The 18,022-nt window shown below is 35.3% G+C and overlaps 4 protein-coding genes across 7 annotated transcripts; 3 read left to right on the top strand and 1 right to left on the bottom strand.

Annotated features, from left to right (window-relative positions):
* Positions 1-347: 347 nt before the first annotated feature.
* LOC126853504 (39S ribosomal protein S18a, mitochondrial) lies at positions 348-1,454 on the top strand. 2 transcript variants are annotated; one of them, XM_050599322.1, is made up of 5 exons: positions 348-487; positions 606-739; positions 816-939; positions 1,017-1,140; positions 1,274-1,454. In XM_050599322.1, exons 1-4 carry the CDS (start codon positions 385-387, stop codon positions 1,133-1,135), a joined length of 480 nt encoding a protein of 159 aa, XP_050455279.1. In that variant the 5' UTR covers positions 348-384; the 3' UTR covers positions 1,136-1,140; positions 1,274-1,454. The 2 variants fall into 2 exon arrangements, with proteins under 2 accessions (XP_050455279.1, XP_050455278.1); XM_050599321.1 differs by lacking the exon at positions 1,274-1,454 and having other exon boundaries at positions 1,017-1,239.
* LOC126853472 (oxygen-dependent coproporphyrinogen-III oxidase) lies at positions 1,274-3,060 on the top strand. Of its 2 annotated transcripts, none has more exons than XM_050599272.1 (2): positions 1,274-1,393; positions 1,693-3,060. In XM_050599272.1, the coding sequence occupies exon 2, from the start codon at positions 1,722-1,724 to the stop codon at positions 2,922-2,924; it is 1,203 nt and encodes a 400-aa protein (XP_050455229.1). In that variant the 5' UTR covers positions 1,274-1,393; positions 1,693-1,721; the 3' UTR covers positions 2,925-3,060. The 2 variants fall into 2 exon arrangements, with proteins under 2 accessions (XP_050455229.1, XP_050455228.1); XM_050599271.1 differs by having other exon boundaries at positions 1,375-1,522.
* Positions 3,061-3,215: 155 nt separating this feature from the next.
* Positions 3,216-10,663, bottom strand: LOC126853428 (adhesion G protein-coupled receptor A3). Of its 2 annotated transcripts, none has more exons than XM_050599154.1 (13): positions 10,531-10,663; positions 10,022-10,234; positions 9,786-9,929; positions 9,613-9,684; positions 9,447-9,518; positions 9,228-9,299; positions 9,068-9,151; positions 8,652-8,981; positions 8,441-8,577; positions 7,533-8,378; positions 7,214-7,460; positions 6,817-7,110; positions 3,216-6,680 (listed from the first exon to the last, which is right to left on the bottom strand). In XM_050599154.1, the coding sequence occupies exons 2-13, from the start codon at positions 10,207-10,209 to the stop codon at positions 4,364-4,366; spliced, it is 4,803 nt and encodes a 1,600-aa protein (XP_050455111.1). In that variant the 5' UTR covers positions 10,210-10,234; positions 10,531-10,663; the 3' UTR covers positions 3,216-4,363. The 2 variants fall into 2 exon arrangements, with proteins under 2 accessions (XP_050455111.1, XP_050455112.1); XM_050599155.1 differs by having other exon boundaries at positions 10,022-10,266; positions 10,531-10,658.
* A 63-nt stretch (positions 10,664-10,726) lies between these two features.
* LOC126853457 (WD40 repeat-containing protein SMU1) lies at positions 10,727-13,314 on the top strand. The gene is made up of 8 exons (XM_050599240.1): positions 10,727-10,851; positions 10,942-11,008; positions 11,077-11,220; positions 11,456-11,570; positions 11,669-12,311; positions 12,390-12,491; positions 12,577-12,913; positions 13,007-13,314. Exons 1-8 carry the CDS (start codon positions 10,826-10,828, stop codon positions 13,103-13,105), a joined length of 1,533 nt encoding a protein of 510 aa, XP_050455197.1. The 5' UTR covers positions 10,727-10,825; the 3' UTR covers positions 13,106-13,314.
* The last annotated feature ends 4,708 nt before the right edge of the window (positions 13,315-18,022 follow it).

The following is an 18,022-nucleotide window of genomic DNA, read 5'->3' as shown; positions in this document are numbered from 1 at the left end:
ATATATATATACTGTATAGAGAGCGCAAAAGCAGTATTCCGATCAGGGACCGGCTGTAATACGACATCAGTAAAGTATCTCATACAAATAAAAGAGGCACTATTAATCGACTATATTTAAAATATTAAAAAATTTTTTTAATGTATTAAAAAATAAAATATATACATATATTTTATAAAAATATACATTGTAATTAATTAAACATATAAAAATTTTACCTTTGTTTATATTTAACATTCTATGATCATAACGTTCTGCTACAAGATCTGCATATATATATGTACGTTTATATTGTCGCCGCCACGCATGCGCAAAAGCACGCATGCGCAAAAGCACGTATGCGCGTACTCTGATCGGAACACTGGCGAAAAGAGTCATGAAAAAATGGCGACTCTATATCGATACATAAGACAATTCGGAAAAAGTTTAATGATATCCGAACCAAATCGAAATATATCACTGTCTGCAACCGCATATTTAAAAGAAAGTGAGTTTGTTACACTAAACACTACTTTTCAAATAGGGAATGCAACTTGAAAGATTCTAACCTATATTCCTATATATTGATCTGTTAAGTTTATTCATATTTTAACGTTTCAACGCAGTAATCGAGAAAAAAGAAGATAAAGTTTTAACCATCGAAGGTCGTTATGTACCTTACAAGAAGGAACATCTACAATTGAAATTGAAATCTAATGCGTGCCCTCTTTGTGCCACAAAACTTGATGTTAAGCACACAGTGAGTTCTTTCTATCGGTGAAATATTTTGTTTTATTTTTTTTGTGCTAATTTAAAGCTATCCTTATCTTTTACAGGATGTTCTTATACTAAGTCAATTCCTGCGCTCAGATGGCTGTATGCTACCACGTAGAATAACAGGTTTATGCGATGTACAACAGAAAAGAGTTTCTGTTCTGGTAGCTATGGCTCAGAAAGCAGGTTTGCAAGTATTTCTTTAAATATATTATATGTTGTTTTAAAAAATGATAATTATCTTGTTTTTTTTGTTCTTTTAGGCTTGATGCCAAACTTAGCTCCAAAATGGAGCAAAAAGAATCCTAAACGTAGACGAGACTGGAAAAAATTTAACACATATTTTGACGAGGACACTATCCGATATAAATATTGGAAATAATAAATGTATATAGTATAAAATTGTATAATTTTCTCATTTAGTTATTACATGGATAAATTAATATTTTTTAATTCAAAAAAATTAAAATATTGCTATGAAACAAATGTTGCTATCATTAAAAGATATAATATTATTTAGTTTTTTTTAAGTTACGCGCCATGAAAGATATGTGAAATTTCTCAGTCACATGCGCACTGCTTTACCGAGTGAGCTTTTAACCTCATCAAATGTCATCAAACTGACTGAGCACTTTGAAACGTCAGTATTACTTTCTTGAAATATATGTAAACTTTCAATATAATAAAATCAGTAAAAATAATTTTATTCTTAACAATGTTAAATAAGTATTAAATATATAAATAGTAGAAATTATTCAAAACACAAAAGGTATGCATTATTTTCTATCTTTGCCTTTTACGATTTTCTAATTGTGAATGTTAATTTTTAATCTAATTTAATAATTTCGTATCTAATCGGGAAACTGTTTTGAATTATATATTTGCAAAGATACCTTGCGTGAAATCTCGCAAAAAATAAAGTTTCAAATTTTATTGCAGATTGGTATATAAATTAATTATAAAGAATCATGGCTACAAGTATCATTTTAAGGAATTGGAAGAATCTATATTCCATTAGTATTAACTGTTATATTAAATGGAATGGATCAAAGCATCTCAAGCATATTGGAACAGGAATTTTAACAGGGCTTACTATATACAGTATATCTAACGTTACTACAGTTCTGGCAGCGCAGAAGAATCTACACAATTATGTTAAAACCTTTATGGCAGAGCCTATTACAACTGTTGAAGAACTGCAGAATAATCCGGACAAGATGAGAACGAAAATGGAGCTGCTGGTGATGAAAACACAGGCAGATTTTTGCAGAGCTCTCGAATCATTAGAAAGCGATGGATCCTTGTTCAAAGTAGATCGCTGGTCCAGAAAAGAGGGTGGTGGCGGTATCACTTGCGTGCTGCAAGATGGGGAAGTGTTTGAGAAAGCGGGTGTTAATGTTTCTGTGGTGAGTGGCATATTGCCACCGAATGCGATCCAACAGATGAGAGCACGTGGCAGAAAGATAGAAGACTCGGTGCCGTTCTTCGCCGCTGGCGTGAGTGCTGTAATTCATCCGCGCAATCCCATGATTCCTACGATTCATTTCAATTATCGTTACTTCGAGATAAAAAATCCGGATGGTACTACTCAATGGTGGTTCGGAGGCGGTACGGATCTTACTCCGTACTACCTGAACGAGGAGGATGTCAAATACTTTCACGGAACATTGAAGGCGGCGTGCGACAAGCACGATCCCACCTATTACGCCAAGTTCAAAAAGTGGTGCGATGATTACTTTTACATTGCACACCGTAAAGAACGGCGCGGTGTAGGCGGGATATTTTTCGACGACCTCGATACCCCAAGTCAGAACGAGGCATTTCAATTCGTGACTTCGTGCGCCGAGGCAGTTATTCCGTCTTATATTCCCTTGGTGAAGAAACATAAAAACGACGGCTATGGATATCACGAGAGACAATGGCAATTATTACGACGAGGTAGATACGTCGAGTTCAATTTAATTTACGATCGAGGCACCAAGTTTGGCCTATATACACCTGGCGCACGATACGAAAGCATACTCATGTCCCTGCCCTTGAATGCCAAATGGGAGTACATGCATGAAACCGAAATCGGCTCAAAGGAGTCACAACTTTTGGAGGTACTGAGAAATCCGAAAAATTGGTTGGACGAAACCAAATCGGACGGAGGTCATACGAATATAGATTGAACATATGTAATTTCAAAAGCAATGATCAATGATTTTTGGGAACAATTATGAGAAAGATAATATATTATAAATATATATAGATTATTATTTTAGTATATGATCGAGATCCAAAAACAATAGAAGTTTATATATCAATTTTGAGAGTTGAAAATTTATAGATATACGAATTTATATTGTACCTCACATTCGAATTTTGATATATTTAATGCCAGTTATGTGAATAAGGTGCTTCCTTGAAATGTTAGATGTAGAAATATATTGTAAATAGTTATGTAAGGAATAAACACAAATTTTGTACAATATACACATATAATTAGAGTAACTGGTCTTGTATAATCATACATATATTCAAATTTATAATTTGTTAAGAAATTAGTATATATAAAAGTCAAAATATATATAATAATATTACAAAGAAATATATAAAATCTCTCGAGCTATTCTTTAACTTACATATGAACTACACTTTATATGAGCTATTTCATCCTAAAGAGTTAATGAAATATTATTTACAATATAGTACCTGGCATTATAGCCGAGAAAAATTTTTCGTATAATTACATACGATATACGTATATTATGGAAGTCGATGTGGTAATCATATTAATCTCTTTCATAAATTTAATTTCCTTAATTCAGTCTTCGATTTACAGAACTTATTTTCCTATATATCTTTCTCAGTTTATATTAGGCAGTTATACAAAGCAAGTATCTTTTTTTTTTCTACAATTGTATTAACTTTAAATATCATAAAAAATGCAAACGTACATAAAAAATTAGAGAAAATAATCGTAATACTATAAAATATTGCTCAAGTATGACAATTATTGAAAGATGAGATTATTAATAAGATCGAAAGAAAATGTTTCACAGCCAAAAAATTTTATATTCACATTTTCATGTGATAGATTTAAATATATATTCCGGATATATGGCGAATAACATTGTAAAAATTGAGCGTTTAAACATTTAGTGCGTTGTTCTCTTTCTATTCAAATCTGTTAAATTAAATTTCTTTAACAGACTAAAATCACTTTAAATGCAGCTTTAAATACAACTGTGTTAATATGTAATGTTTACATTGAATTAAAATGAATTAAGTTTGACTAAAGATAAGATATCCCACATATATGTATATTTCATGTATGTATATGAATATTTAATTTTTATTATATACAATTTTTTTTAAATAATCATATTTTTAAACGTGCGATATAAATAATAAAAATACACAATTTTCAATATATGAGACGTATTGAACACAGTTTAGTAGAAATCAATTTCATATACACATATATATATATATATATATATATATATATATATATATATAATATAAATTAATATACGAAATGTCAGATCTCACACAATCTATATGAAGTTATAAAAAAATAAACACATTATAATAGGCGAATGAAATTAATATATATATATATATATTAAACGCTCGTTTCTTTTTTAACAGGCAAATGACTTACCTGTTCGTGCACATAAATCTCATTAGTTTCGAACTGCTGTATATCACATGACTTTATAGGCTCCAAACACGTGTTCGTTTCACCGATTAAACTGAAATTAGTATCATGCGAGTTGGATTTACTAATTGACGGAATATCAGCAAGAGAACCAAAATTTTTCTTGTTCAAAAGATCCTTAGATTCTGGTACATTAAACACATTATTATCTACTACGTCTAACGATTCCTCGCGGAGATTGTTTTCCTCTAAACTTTTGTCGGAGATACAATAAATATTCGCCAAAGAACAGGCATAGGGGGTTTCCGCATGCGGCGTTAACGTACACGGATTATCACTAGTCAAGCTGTTTATCTCGAAGAGCGAACGATCGAACGATCGTCGGAATTCGGAAGCATCTTGTCCGCACAAATTCGAACTGGTTGTATTCTGTACATCCGTAAGTGATGGCTTCGAGTACTGGCAGTGCTGTTTCAGCGACATGATGTCATTTAATGAATTACAGTAGCTGTTTGTCAACGGTTTCTCGTGCGCCAACGGTAGGCAATACATACTATTGGAAAGATACAACCGTCCCGTTGTGTCTCCTCGAAGGAACAAGCGTTCCTCCGCGACGTCTTCGATCTCATTCACATCACTGGAATATCTCCTCTTCGAGAAACACTCCTCCGCGCTTTCGCAGATCTCCGGCAGATTGTGATCGCTCCGTTCACTAGTCATCTGTGTGACAGTATCCATTTCGGAACTATACTCCAAGCTACATTGCTGAGAGACATTCCGTAAATGCCACTCCTCATCCGTTTTGGAAACATCCGCGTCCGAGTCCGCATGGGCCGTTCTCTTTGGTTGTAATGTTTCTATCGCAACGGAATTATCCTGCCGGGCACTGCTGTTGTTAATCTTTTTGACACTGCGCAATAGATTCTCCTGACCGATAACGAAGCGTATCGGGATATTTCTTTCCTCGGAAACGCTACCACCACTATCCGATAATATATTGACATTTTTTATGTCGTTTATGGGATTCAATTCGACGTGTATATTGGTGTTGTTTACTTTGGCACTACTGCTCAAAATACTGCGTTCCAGGCTATTGTTGATTTTCGCTGCAGGCCGAGGTACAGAGATGCAACTGCCGCCGTCGCTGGTCGCTCCACCGTCGCCCTGCTTCCTCGGACCAAGATTATTCTTTTTCGCGGTATATCTACGTTGTTTTTTGAAAAACTTCCTGGCGACGCCGCTCTGATGAGGATTGTAAAACATTTCGACGCAGGCCGATGTTGGCTCGGTGTACGTGGTGACGGAATTATTGGAGCGATACTGTTGACGATGCAATACGATCAGATTTGCTGCTTTCGCGCTGACAGGGACAGTAGGTACGCTGTCTCGACTGGCGGCCACAAAGTCCGCGAGCTTTGAAGAGTTGTAGATCTGTTGCGACTGGTTAGTGTTTCTCGATGAGGCAACGGAATTCGTGTCGGATATCGCTTGAGTAGCCTGTGTGTTTGACAATGGCGGGACGAAGTTATGCACCAAAGGTTGTGTAGGAATTGCGGCATTAGCGTCGCACACGCTTCTGGTGCGACAGCAACGATTCTTTCGCTTTTCCAGCCAGCAGCGCATCTTCAACCATTGGCTGCGAACGTCATTACGAGCGATTCCATAGAAGAACAGCACAAACATACCGAGTGAGCTCGCAGTGATGGCGTATATCACGGCGAATATGGTCTCCTCGAATGGCACGGAATTCAACGGCTTGATAGTTACTGCGGCCGCGGCAGCCCATGATATCAGGTATAACACCAACATTATGATTTGACCTTTCCACTGCGTAAATTGTGAGTGTTCTGGATCCTCGATGTCGGAGGAAACTGTCTGCGCACTGCGCACGCTGTTTCTATCCCCGGAGGGATTCGGATTCGGTTCTAGCAATTCCAAATCCATATTTTCCGTTGCCTGAGTGCCTTCGGATAATTGCGCATTTACATCGACATTCTGAATCGCACGTCTGATGAGCAAGAGAAAGATCAACAGATACGCTATTAATATACCAGACGGTATGAAAAGCGCAGCGAGTGCCGGTCCAGACGTGAGGAAGCAACGAGAGTAGCCAGCGTATTCGCGTAGATTGATCGCGCCGGATATTCCGCAAATTATTAAGGCTACACCCCATCCGACCAGGTAGAGCCCTAACAAGGGCTTAGGTATAGGTTGATCTGGATCCACATCATCGTCGGGTATTACATCGAGGCCTGATTTCGCCAGTTTTTTGTACATATTGCTGGAACAAAATATGAAATCTCACGATTCATATTTTATATTGCTTTAAAATTTATTTTTTTCTTATTCTCTTCTCTTTTATTTTTCACATTTTTATAAAATATAGTTTCTTTGTTAGATGCATAATATACGCTTACCTGGCAGATACCGCCATCCATAACAAACAACACAGAGACAAATAGTGTAAAGTAAGGCCGACACCCTGACAAATCTCAATGTGTTCTGTTTGTTGAATGCCGATACTATATAAAAATGATAGTAGTGCCATGGCAAACCAGGTATTGATAACAGAGTGTTTCGCCTTCTTAGGCATTGTGATAGATGTGTATGAAATAATGTATGTCACGGACATGATCATCAAGCAAGTTATCGTCACGAAACTTCCTATGTATATCGCCGGATGCGAATATCTGAATTTCGCTCCAAGTATACTATAAAAATAGTATGTAGTAATAACAAAATGAAACTGAAATGGAAACTGAAAAGGAAATGAATTTGAACAGAAAATATTTCTAGAAAAAAAAAGTTTGGTACCTATTTCCGTCCATATCTAGATGCGAAACTTCCTGCAAAAGTCCATAATAACCCAATCTGTCGCAATGAAAGACTATCAAGTTATTCACTAAATTTATTAAACGGCATCCATCGCTGGTCCAAGCTCCCGTATTATTCAACGTTTCGTCCCATACTACTGGCCTCGGTCTTCTCCCGTTGTAATGATACAACGGTGCTTTCAACATGATGTAAACTGGTTCGGAGAGATTTCGTATTGATGCACCAACTGCGAAACATTTTTATGTAAAGAAACTTATATATATGTAAATCATTCCACTTAATATGGTTTTTGACTCACTTAGTTTACTGCCGACAATACATGTTGATATGTCCATGCTATCGTTTAAAATCGTCTTAGGAAATAATCTACTATCGCTATACATGGATATCATGAGTTGTTGAGCTATCGCACTATCCTGCGAGCGTTGTAACAAGGAGGCAGGCAATTGAATGGAAGCTTCTATCGACTTGTCTTTTGTATTAATCGGCGTCGTTCTGTTAATCGTTGTACAGTGCAAAAACCTCGCGTCTGAATCAGTATTCATGGCAATACTTGTGTACCACGTGCACGTTAATCCGCCAAAACTATCACGTTTAATCCGAAACTCCTCGAGAGCCATATATTTTGTATGAGATTGTATGGACGGTGTAAATTCTGTTATACGTTCGATCGCTTTGATCAGTCTCGTGCAAGCTTTGAAACCTATTTCCGCTTTCTTCAGCATCTCTTTTGACAATTTCATCATCGAGCCGACAATGTCAATCAGCATGAGTCCAAGTTCCTTCTCGTCTATTAGAAAGCTCAAGTAATTCTCTATAGTTCGTACTATGAAATGGATTTCAACCGGATCTGTTAACTTTACCGAGCCGTTTCCCGTATAATTTTTAAATCTCTTTACAGTTTCCAGCAGAGTACTTCTCGCCAATGATAGATTTACTCTTGAAAATTGCTCCAGGATTTTCGTTGTGTGAGATACATACGGGCATGACTCCGTATTTAAATGTTCCCACTGACCACTCACGTTACAGTGATAAGAGGCTGTTAAAGGTGCTTGCAACAAACGACTGCCTTCGCATGGTAGTTCCGCTTTCCATCCCACTATCGTTTTTGGCCATGTATAAACGCCTTTATTGTTTCTTGTTACTAAAAAAACAATATTTACAATATTTTTGAAAGTTCTCTTATACTATAAAACAATTCGTTACCTGCTAGAGGACAATAACGCGTATGCTCGGATATCACAATTACACTGACTGCCTTGGATTTGTTGCCGTTTACGGAAACCAGTAAGCAATTCCATTGTCCATTGTGTTCCTCTTTAACTGGAACTATACTAAGGGCACTAAGAAAATACAAAAGATGTTGATATTATTCAATATATAATATTTTAAAATAATCTGAGAAATTCTGTATTACCTGTCCACGATGCCACTATCTGAAAGATATCTGTTGTCAATTTTAATATTAGGTAAACTCTTTCGTGGATCCTTGTAAGCACTTAGATCCATGATCTCTGCAGAAGCATTAGGATACCATAACCAATTTAATCTAGCACTTTGGTCTACTGTAATGCTGGGTGCTCTGCATTTTAAAGTTATCGAATCTCCAGCAAAAACCACTTGATTTTGCATCGGTCGAATTTCAATTGCCGGGGATATCCATTGGCATTGGAGTTCTTCCAAAAATCTTAATTTCTTCACAGGTTGTCCTTTGGCAAGTTTAGGTGATGTGCACTTTGGCGATGGACTGAAATATTAAATTAAATATTATGCATGTAGATAAAGATTATTAATGTAGATATATTATGATTGACTCAATATGCAATATCTTACTTCAACTTAATCGAAGAATTAGAGATCCAATTACTAAACCAATATAGGTCGCAATTGCAGTTCCAGGGATTATTAGATAGATCTCTGAAATAAAAATTATATTCTAGATTTTATGTAAATTGTTGTAATGAATGTAATATATGCAAATTGATTTACTAACAGCTGTTTTAATGTCTTAAGTCCATGAAACGTTCCTTCTTTCAAAGTAGTTAAACTATTTCCATTTAATTTCCTAAAATATAGACAAATTTATATAATAGCAATGCACTTTTTCATACAATAATATGGAATAATTTTTCATGTAATAAAAATGCGCACACCTTGAAAAGCCACTTAAAACTAATATGTACTAGCATAAATAAATTGCGCTTTAACTTACAAGCGATCTAAAGCCAGCAAATCATGAAATAAGGATGGCATCAGAGCAGTTATTTTATTCCCAGACAAATCGCTAGAGCAATTAAAGCAAAGAATACATAAGATAAAAAGAAATATCATTATAAAAAACACTTATACATCAACATTTTTAAATTCTGTAAACTTACAGTTTTTTGAGGTTTGATAATTTTTTAAATGCATAACTGTCTATTGTTGATATCTGATTCTGGCTCAAATCTCTGAAAATACATATTTTATTGTTGAAATTGAAAATCATTGAAAATATCATTAAAATTAAAAAAGATCAAAGCAAACTTATGGACAATAAGCGTATTCTTACAGTCTCTCCAAATTTTCTAGGCCATTAAAACAACCCTCGCCTATAGAATTAATCTTGTTTTTTGATAAATCAAGTCGTCTAAGATTTGTTAAATTTACAAATACATTTGCTTGAATGACGTAAATGACATTTTTGCTCAAGTCTCTGTAATTGAAAAAAAAGATAGTTTCAGTTATTGTCACACTATATTGTTGCAAGCTAAAAATACACATGCAAAGTATAAAACAGCATTATACAATTGTATAAGTTCCACGCTGACTGCATTGATATCCACATCATTGATTTCTTGTAAACGATCACCACATTTAAGACGTAACCACTCGGCTTGAGCACCAACTGGCTTGCATGAACAATGTTGTGGACATAGTTGAATTGAATTGACCCATGTTTGAAACAATATTATGAACAGAAAAGTGGCTTTCATGATTAGAGGAAAATGGACCTTTGATCTAGAAAATATAAAAATTTGTATTCTGAAGCTCTGAAAATAAATAAAAGTTACAAGTTAAATTGTCATTCAAAATATTCCAATATTATCGTCAAACTCTATTTAACGCGATCAATAATTGCATTGTCAAGATGCTAAAATTTTTTAAAACAGCAGTTAAACGAGATAAAATAAAAAAAATTGAATCGAGTTTCATACACAGACTTTAGTAAAAATATCGTGAGTTGTTAAGCGTTTCTTCGTAATTGCAAAATTAATGGTACAAGTAAAAAGCAAATATATTCTAAAGGTACTCACGGCCCAATTAAAGATCTTGGCTCTCACATTATCAAAGAGCAGATTTTAAATAGCCGCATTTTTTATTTATGCAGTTTATATATTATTGATGCTACGCTAACCAAGAAAGATTGGGGTAAAGAGGAGAATCTGGCACACATACATCGATCACAACGCTATCTATCAAGGATGACGAATACTTGATCAATATTGCTGCGTTGATAGTGTCGACAGTGGCGCATTCAAAAGCTTGCGTATCAAGTTTATACACATACACACATCAGTACTTGTATTATAAACTGCAAAATATTTCAAAATGTCAATCGAGATAGAATCTGCCGAGTGAGTAAAGTTATCTTAATTTATTCTAATTACTGTGAACTAATATGATGACTGCAACCTGTGCCATACAATAACCTCATTATGTTTTAGTGTGATCAGATTGATACAGCAATATCTTAAGGAAGCAAATCTCGTGAAGACACTGCAAACTTTACAGGTAATTAAATATTTTAATTTATAATTAGATATTTAAATTATTTGTTTTCTAATAAATTTTATACACAGGAGGAAACAGGTGTATCATTGAATACTGTTGACAGTGTGGATGGATTCGTTGCTGATATAAATAATGGCCACTGGGACACAGTTTTGAAAGCTATACAGTCATTAAAGTTACCTGATAAGAAACTTATAGACTTGTATGAGCAGGTAAATGCTTTAAATTAGCAACACGCATTGAAAGTTTATATGAATTTATATAAAAATAAAATGAATATTACTTGCGCACTAAAAGTGCAATTTTTAATATTCTTTAAAATATTCAATTGTAATGTAGATCTTTTTCTCTAAATTTCTTAAAAATTTCTAATCTATAAAGTGTTGTATAAGAAATATAACATTTTATTTTTATGAAATTGTCATAGATTTATTATTTTTCTTTTAGGTTGTTCTAGAATTAATTGAACTACGAGAACTAGGTGCAGCACGTTCTTTATTAAGGCAGACTGATCCCATGATTATGATGAAGCAGCAAGAGCCTGAAAGATATATACACTTAGGTATATATTAATTTTTATATATACAATATGTTGTAAAAAAGTTATTGTAATTATTATAAAATTTTAATTTATTATGTCATACATACATTCTTTTACAGAAAATTTACTTGCACGTTCATATTTTGATCCACGCGAGGCATATCCCGATGGAAGTACAAAAGAAAAGCGAAGAGCATATATAGCCACTGCTCTTGCTGGTGAAGTATCAGTAGTACCCTCTAGCAGATTGCTCGCTTTGTTGGGACAAGCATTAAAGTGGCAACAACATCAAGGTTTGTTACCTCCTGGTACTACAATAGATTTGTTTCGTGGAAAAGCGGCGGTACGCGATCAGGAGGACGAAAAATATCCAACACAATTATCAAAGCAAATCAAATTTGGCCAGAAATCGCATGTGGAGTGCGCGCGTTTCTCGCCAGACGGTCAATTTTTGGTGACCGGCTCAGTAGACGGTTTTATTGAGGTGTGGAATTTTACAACCGGTAAAATTAGAAAAGATTTGAAGTACCAAGCGCAAGACAACTTTATGATGATGGAACAAGCAGTATTGTCAATGGCGTTTAGTCGTGACAGCGAGATGCTGGCGGGCGGTGGTCAGGATGGCAAGATTAAGGTTTGGAAAGTGCAAAATGGACAGTGTGTGAGAAGATTTGAAAAGGCGCATTCAAAGGGTGTGACTTGCTTGCAATTCAGCAGAGATAATAGTCAAATTTTATCAGCTTCGTTTGATACTACCATAAGGTAATGCAGAAAAAAAAATGGCAAATATAGACTGCAACGATAAATATAATTTTTACATTTATTCTTTTTTTCTTACAGAATACATGGTCTTAAATCCGGAAAAACTCTCAAGGAGTTTCGTGGTCATACTTCATTTGTTAATGAAGTTGTTTTTTCTCCAGATGGTCATAATATAATCAGGTATTATTGTTGTAAACATTATTATAAAAGGAAAATATTTATGTCCATTCCTGTGCAAGTATGAATATCATTCTTTATCTTATAGCGCATCATCAGATGGAACTGTGAAAATTTGGAGTCTGAAAACTACCGAATGCATAGGAACTTATAAATCATTGGGAGCTGCTGATCTTACAGTCAACAGCGTACATCCCCTTCCTCGAAACCCAGAGCACTTTGTCGTGTGCAATCGTTCTAATACAGTAGTAATTATGAATATGCAAGGGCAAATAGTAAGATCATTTTCGAGCGGTAAACGAGAGGGAGGAGACTTTGTATGTACAGTAGTGAGCCCGCGTGGCGAATTTATCTATTGTGTTGGTGAGGATCTCGTACTGTACTGTTTTTCTACCTCATCAGGAAAACTTGAAAGAACTCTCAATGTAAGTATTTCTTAATGTTTTGATCAAGATGTACATTTATTTTGCAATGCTATATCATTTTGGGATTAATGATATATTTGGTTCTTTCTTTAGATACACGAAAAAGATGTGATTGGCCTGGCACATCATCCCCATCAAAATCTGTTATGTTCTTATAGTGAGGATGGTCTGTTGAAATTGTGGAAACCATAAAAGAATCTAGAAACTCATCTCTTTTTTACTTGAACATAGAAAGCAAGCAGCATTTACATGTTTTTATATATCATAATATAGCAATCTTAAAAAAAGTTGCTGCAAAATATTTAAGAATTTGTGCGACGTATTCATCTATTCTTTCATCATAATTGTCATCAATTGTCATGTCAGGTAATCGAAAATACATATATATTGTATATACTTAATTTTAACATCTGAACAGAAATGCAAAAAGAACACTGGCTATTACGATTTCCGCTTTTCACATATTTTGATTCTGTAATAACGAGGAGACAAAACACTCAGGATTTTTCATGGAAAAATCGTCAATATCGCTGATGCATTGAACGTAACACGTTCTTCGCGAGCAATAATAGACATCACGCTCGCCATATCTGATCATGCGAACCTAATCGTTACAACGTCGCCGATGTTAGTCGAGGCAGGTAGATAGGATACGGAGTGGGTGGTTGATCGGCTCGTTCGGGACTAACAAGTGCGTCTCCCTCTTCGTACCTATCTCGCTATATATCCCTCGTCACGTAGCGCGGGCCCTTGGCCGGCGCGCGCTTCAACGTAATTGGGCCCGAGCAAATAAGCAATTACTATATTTCGGCTCGGCAAATATTATAATAACAGACCGGGGTGGGGTTAACCGGGTTATCGATCGTACGATCGGTGGTCGGCTCAGGCGTCTTAGACAGCGCCAAAACCAGCACCGATCTGCTGCTTCTTTTTGCGCGCGTCTGCTTATGGCCGTTTACGGCGAAAACGACCCTTCGTTAATATCTTTATAAAACTCTACGCGCGAGAGAAAGTTCATATCCGGCCGAGGAAGGACGATCAATCAAGTCGATACACAGGACCTTGATCTAATTAAAGAATGGTTTTATGCGGTATTTTCTTTACTCGATATTATATATGAGATATTTTTCTTTCAGCATTTTTGCTACTTTTTATTTTACTACGTATTGTTTTCTAAGTGAATATTTCTAGTCTCATCTATATTCAGTTTTTTAAATTTAAAATTGTTCTTTCGTATAAAAAAATCCGATATGAAATTATGCTTAAGAAAAAAATAAGAATTTAATAATATATATATATATATATATATATATATATATATATATATATATATGATTCTGTAAACTTAATTTACAAAATTTTTTCATTTTTAATATAAAATATTTTTAAATCCTTTTTTATTTTTTTTTTTGTAAATTTTTGGTAAAGAGAAATTAATTCCACATATTTAAAAATGAAAAAATTCTTGTTTTTTAATGCGTTTTTTTAGAGATTCAAAGCAATTTTGTTCTTTAGTGATAGAACCCGCCATTTATATAATGATATAAGTATGCGAGACTTTTTCACAAAGCGGAATTAGAAGACCGCGTGAAAATTCACTGTCGGTCTTTTGGCATATAATTCACATTTTTGGAAACAAATGGACCGAAAAGCTGTTCCGTTTCCTTTTGATCCTTGCTAATGCGACTTTAATGTCATTGGAAGTTTTTCACTTTTTCCAGTTTCCTGTCCTGTATCCTCATGTAGTTAGACCAAGTAATCGTAGTTGACCCAATAATCGGTTAGGCTGTTGATCTCTCACCGCCGATTTTTCTTTGTAGTTATATCCGGTACCGCCAACGGTCGTCTTTGTGTAAGAAAGAGTTTTGATCATTTTTTTACAATGTTATAAACGGAATATAATCGATAATTGATATAAGTGCAATGTAATCCAATTTGGCGTTATATAACAATAATTGTCAAATTATTAAATTCTATTTTGATATAGTTTTATGGCTATAAAAGTTTAATTTATAAGTAAAATGTAAATTAATTTTCAGTTGAAGCTAAAAATAAATCGAAATGACAAAATATTTTTTTCAAATTAAATTGATTAAGATGTATATATAAAATATTTTGCCACTTTTTACTGTTTTTTTTTTGTTTTTTTTTTATTTTATATATCGGATCTGTTATAGATACACATATTACAAGATTAATTCGATTAAAACAATTTGAAAACCAAGAGAGAGAAAGAGAGACTTGGTAATTGACGGCTAATCAATGACTTCGTGCGTGTATGATGACCGATCGCAGGATTAATGTTTCGGGCATGTGAGATGCGATTAGACACATTACACGCAGCGCGTCTGCAGGACTGTTTTGTGTCCAAATAAAATGTCCGGTGTAATCATAAGACGATCGACGGTATTTACCGGTTGTAAAGGATTTTCGAACGAGTGGCCGGGGTCGAATTAACTGTATACGCCACCGTCACACGCAAAACCAGATGCCACTCTTATAAGCGTCACCGGTACCGTAATCGCGCGCGATGCAGTCTCGTAATCGCCACTACCGCGAGACGCTTGTGCACTGCTTGATTATGGATTAATAATAATACGATGATCTCCACTCAAATGTGTGTGTTTGTGTGGAGGAGAAGAGGGGGAGTAGGGAAATTGTATACCTGGAGAATTAAACGGAACGATTATGTAACAAAATGCACGAATGCGATGGAGGCAGGTGCCCTGTGTAAAGTTTTCTGGAAGGGTTTTAAGGAAGACAGCGAATCCCCATCGCGAGGAAGGAACTACGAGCGGTTGGTCTTTGAGAAGGAAACTCGCTCCACTAATTTCGCTTCTTCCGATGTGATATCGTACAAGAGTGTCGTCAAACCTTATCGGATCCTACTATGAGAGCAACCTTCTTTTACCTTTGCACACAGCGAGATTATGTATTTATCTATAATCATTTTTTTAGATTCTATATTTATTTTTATCGTGACTTATATATTGTAAATTATAACAGGGTGTCTACTTCCTGGAAAAACATGGAAAACCTGGAATTTTCAGGGAATTTTTTTACACCTGGAAAAATCAAGAAATTCTCATGGAATTTTTGTTGGGATTTTGGAAATTTACAAAAAAATTCTCTCTTTGATAATTTTATTTTATTTCTTATACTGTAAGTAGTATTCTTCAATGGATATTCTTTATTTTAATTTTTAGTAATAATAAAATAAAGTTATGCAAATTAAAAAATTTTACTACCTTAACGAAAGCTATTTAGTTTATTTTTAATACAATTTGTGAATCTAGCACTTGAAACTTAAGTGTCTTTATATTTTTTCTGTATGAATGAAAAGCATTAGAAAATGCGTACAAAAAACTTATTTTAGAAAATTGCATCAAAAAGTATTCAAAATATGTAAAATATTCTCTTTGCCTAGAATTTTGAACAATTTTGAAAAATAACTAAAATTTTCAGGGAAATTTTTACAGGATTCGAGTAGACACCCTGTATAATGTCACGAGATTCGCGTGGAGGTGAATTTTTCGGCGGAGGGATCATAGGGTTCTTCGTCGATGATATTAGCGATACGGAGATGGCCGTGGATCTCTCTCGGCTCGGCTTTTCTCCCTAGATCTCGTTTCCGTATTTCCGGAAGACTCCCCAATTTCGCGATCATAATTTGTTAATAATTGGACATTGGTTGTGGGCCCATGGTAAGAGGGCCTCCTCTCGCTGGCCAACTGGCCCCAGGTGTGCACGGGGAGCGTGGCGGACGCGTGCTTCTCCCCTCTTTTAACCTTCGTTTGCAACCGAACGCGCTCGATTCGATTCGCTCCCTTCTTCTATTTCTTCTCCTTTCCTTTCGCCGTCTTGCCCCGCGCTTTTTCTCTTTTCTTCCGTTTACTCTCTCGCCTCTCTGAAGCACCCAATACTCTCGTCGCGCAATTTGACACACGCGTAAATATTAATTCACGAAGGTGTATAAGAATAAATAAGTGTGACGAAATACAAAAGGGAATCATCGAAATATAATAACATCACGTTACAATCTTCCATATGAATAAAATAATACTAATAATATAAAAAAGTAAGAAAATCAATCTTAAATGATTGAAAATCTAAGAACTTTTGCGGAGAGAATTTAATGGAAATAGAAACAAGAAATCTTCTTTATTTAATATTTAATTTGAATCATATTAATTGAATATTATTTTAACAAAATTTCTGGAATTATAAACATAAATCGAATTAAGCGACAAAATCGCGATTACTTTGATTTATAAAAGTTGATTTCCAAGTTTTGATCGAGAAAATTATATAAGATATTGGTCGGCCAATAAGAAGATGATACTATTCGCTATAAAATAGATTTCAAACAGATATTTGTAAATTATAGTACGACGTGGACAAGACTTTGGCAGACGAGACGGTTAAATATCGTCGTGGGTAGTTGAGGAGTTTCGAAGATACCGCGGCGTGGAGGGATTTGCATTCGCGGAAAGGTGGCAATTACTCGCGGAACGGAATATAATGCAATTATCGAATTAACCCTCGCACCCCCACATAATTGCTCGCGACTTCACGATTTAAGTGGATAATCATTGGGAACTGGCTGACCGGGCGAGCGCCGAAATTCGTCGGGAGAGAATGTGGGGCGGCAGATCAAGGATCGTTTGGTGCATCGTGTAATTTACGTACGTTGCACGTACATGAAGCATCCTTTGCCCGAATGCAGTGAGTTTAACGAGAGAGTGACCTCGCTTCTTCCCTCGGAAGTACATTTTCCCTTGGATGAGAAGCGGCGGAGATCTCTAGCTTATCTATCTTGTTCTTCGTGTATCGATCTCTGTCAGCTGTGAAAAAACCGAATGTCACGAGAGTAAGAAGATGAAAAGGTAGCTTGTGTTTGTGTGACGTGCGTATAAATTCTCTTTCAAAAATTTTCTTCTCCATTTCGTTGGAAATTTCATGAAATATTGGTGCTAATTTTTTTTTTGTGCATCCCTGCCTGTTTCGATCGCGAAGGAAATCGATCGGCGGTAGCGTCGCAAACTCGAGAAAGAATTCTCGATCGAAGCCACTCGATCTCACGCAGGAGGGTGCCGCATTGTGTTACGT

The sequence above is a fragment of the Cataglyphis hispanica genome, chromosome 12 (assembly GCF_021464435.1).
Source record: "Cataglyphis hispanica isolate Lineage 1 chromosome 12, ULB_Chis1_1.0, whole genome shotgun sequence".
NCBI lineage: Eukaryota > Metazoa > Arthropoda > Insecta > Hymenoptera > Formicidae > Cataglyphis > Cataglyphis hispanica.
Note: the sequence above shows the minus strand (reverse complement) of the source record. Positions and strands in the feature narration are given on the sequence as shown.

Bases quoted from the DNA above. Each gene is read 5' to 3' on its own strand.
- LOC126853504 (XM_050599322.1), top strand. From the start codon at position 385: ATGGCGACTCTATATCGATACATAAGACAATTCGGAAAAAGTTTAATG. The intron at 740-815 runs GTGAGTTCTTTC...TATCTTTTACAG, and splicing joins AACTTGATGTTAAGCACACA to GATGTTCTTATACTAAGTCA. The intron at 940-1,016 runs GTTTGCAAGTAT...TTGTTCTTTTAG, and splicing joins AGCTATGGCTCAGAAAGCAG to GCTTGATGCCAAACTTAGCT.
- LOC126853472 (XM_050599272.1), top strand. From the start codon at position 1,722: ATGGCTACAAGTATCATTTTAAGGAATTGGAAGAATCTATATTCCATT.
- LOC126853428 (XM_050599154.1), bottom strand. From the start codon at position 10,209: ATGAAAGCCACTTTTCTGTTCATAATATTGTTTCAAACATGGGTCAAT. The intron at 9,685-9,785 runs GTAAGAATACGC...ATGTATTTTCAG, and splicing joins CTAGAAAATTTGGAGAGACT to AGATTTGAGCCAGAATCAGA. The intron at 8,578-8,651 runs GTAATACAGAAT...GTATTTTCTTAG, and splicing joins GATAGTGGCATCGTGGACAG to TGCCCTTAGTATAGTTCCAG.
- LOC126853457 (XM_050599240.1), top strand. From the start codon at position 10,826: ATGTCAATCGAGATAGAATCTGCCGA. The intron at 10,852-10,941 runs GTGAGTAAAGTT...ATTATGTTTTAG, and splicing joins ATCGAGATAGAATCTGCCGA to TGTGATCAGATTGATACAGC. The intron at 11,571-11,668 runs GTATATATTAAT...ATTCTTTTACAG, and splicing joins TGAAAGATATATACACTTAG to AAAATTTACTTGCACGTTCA.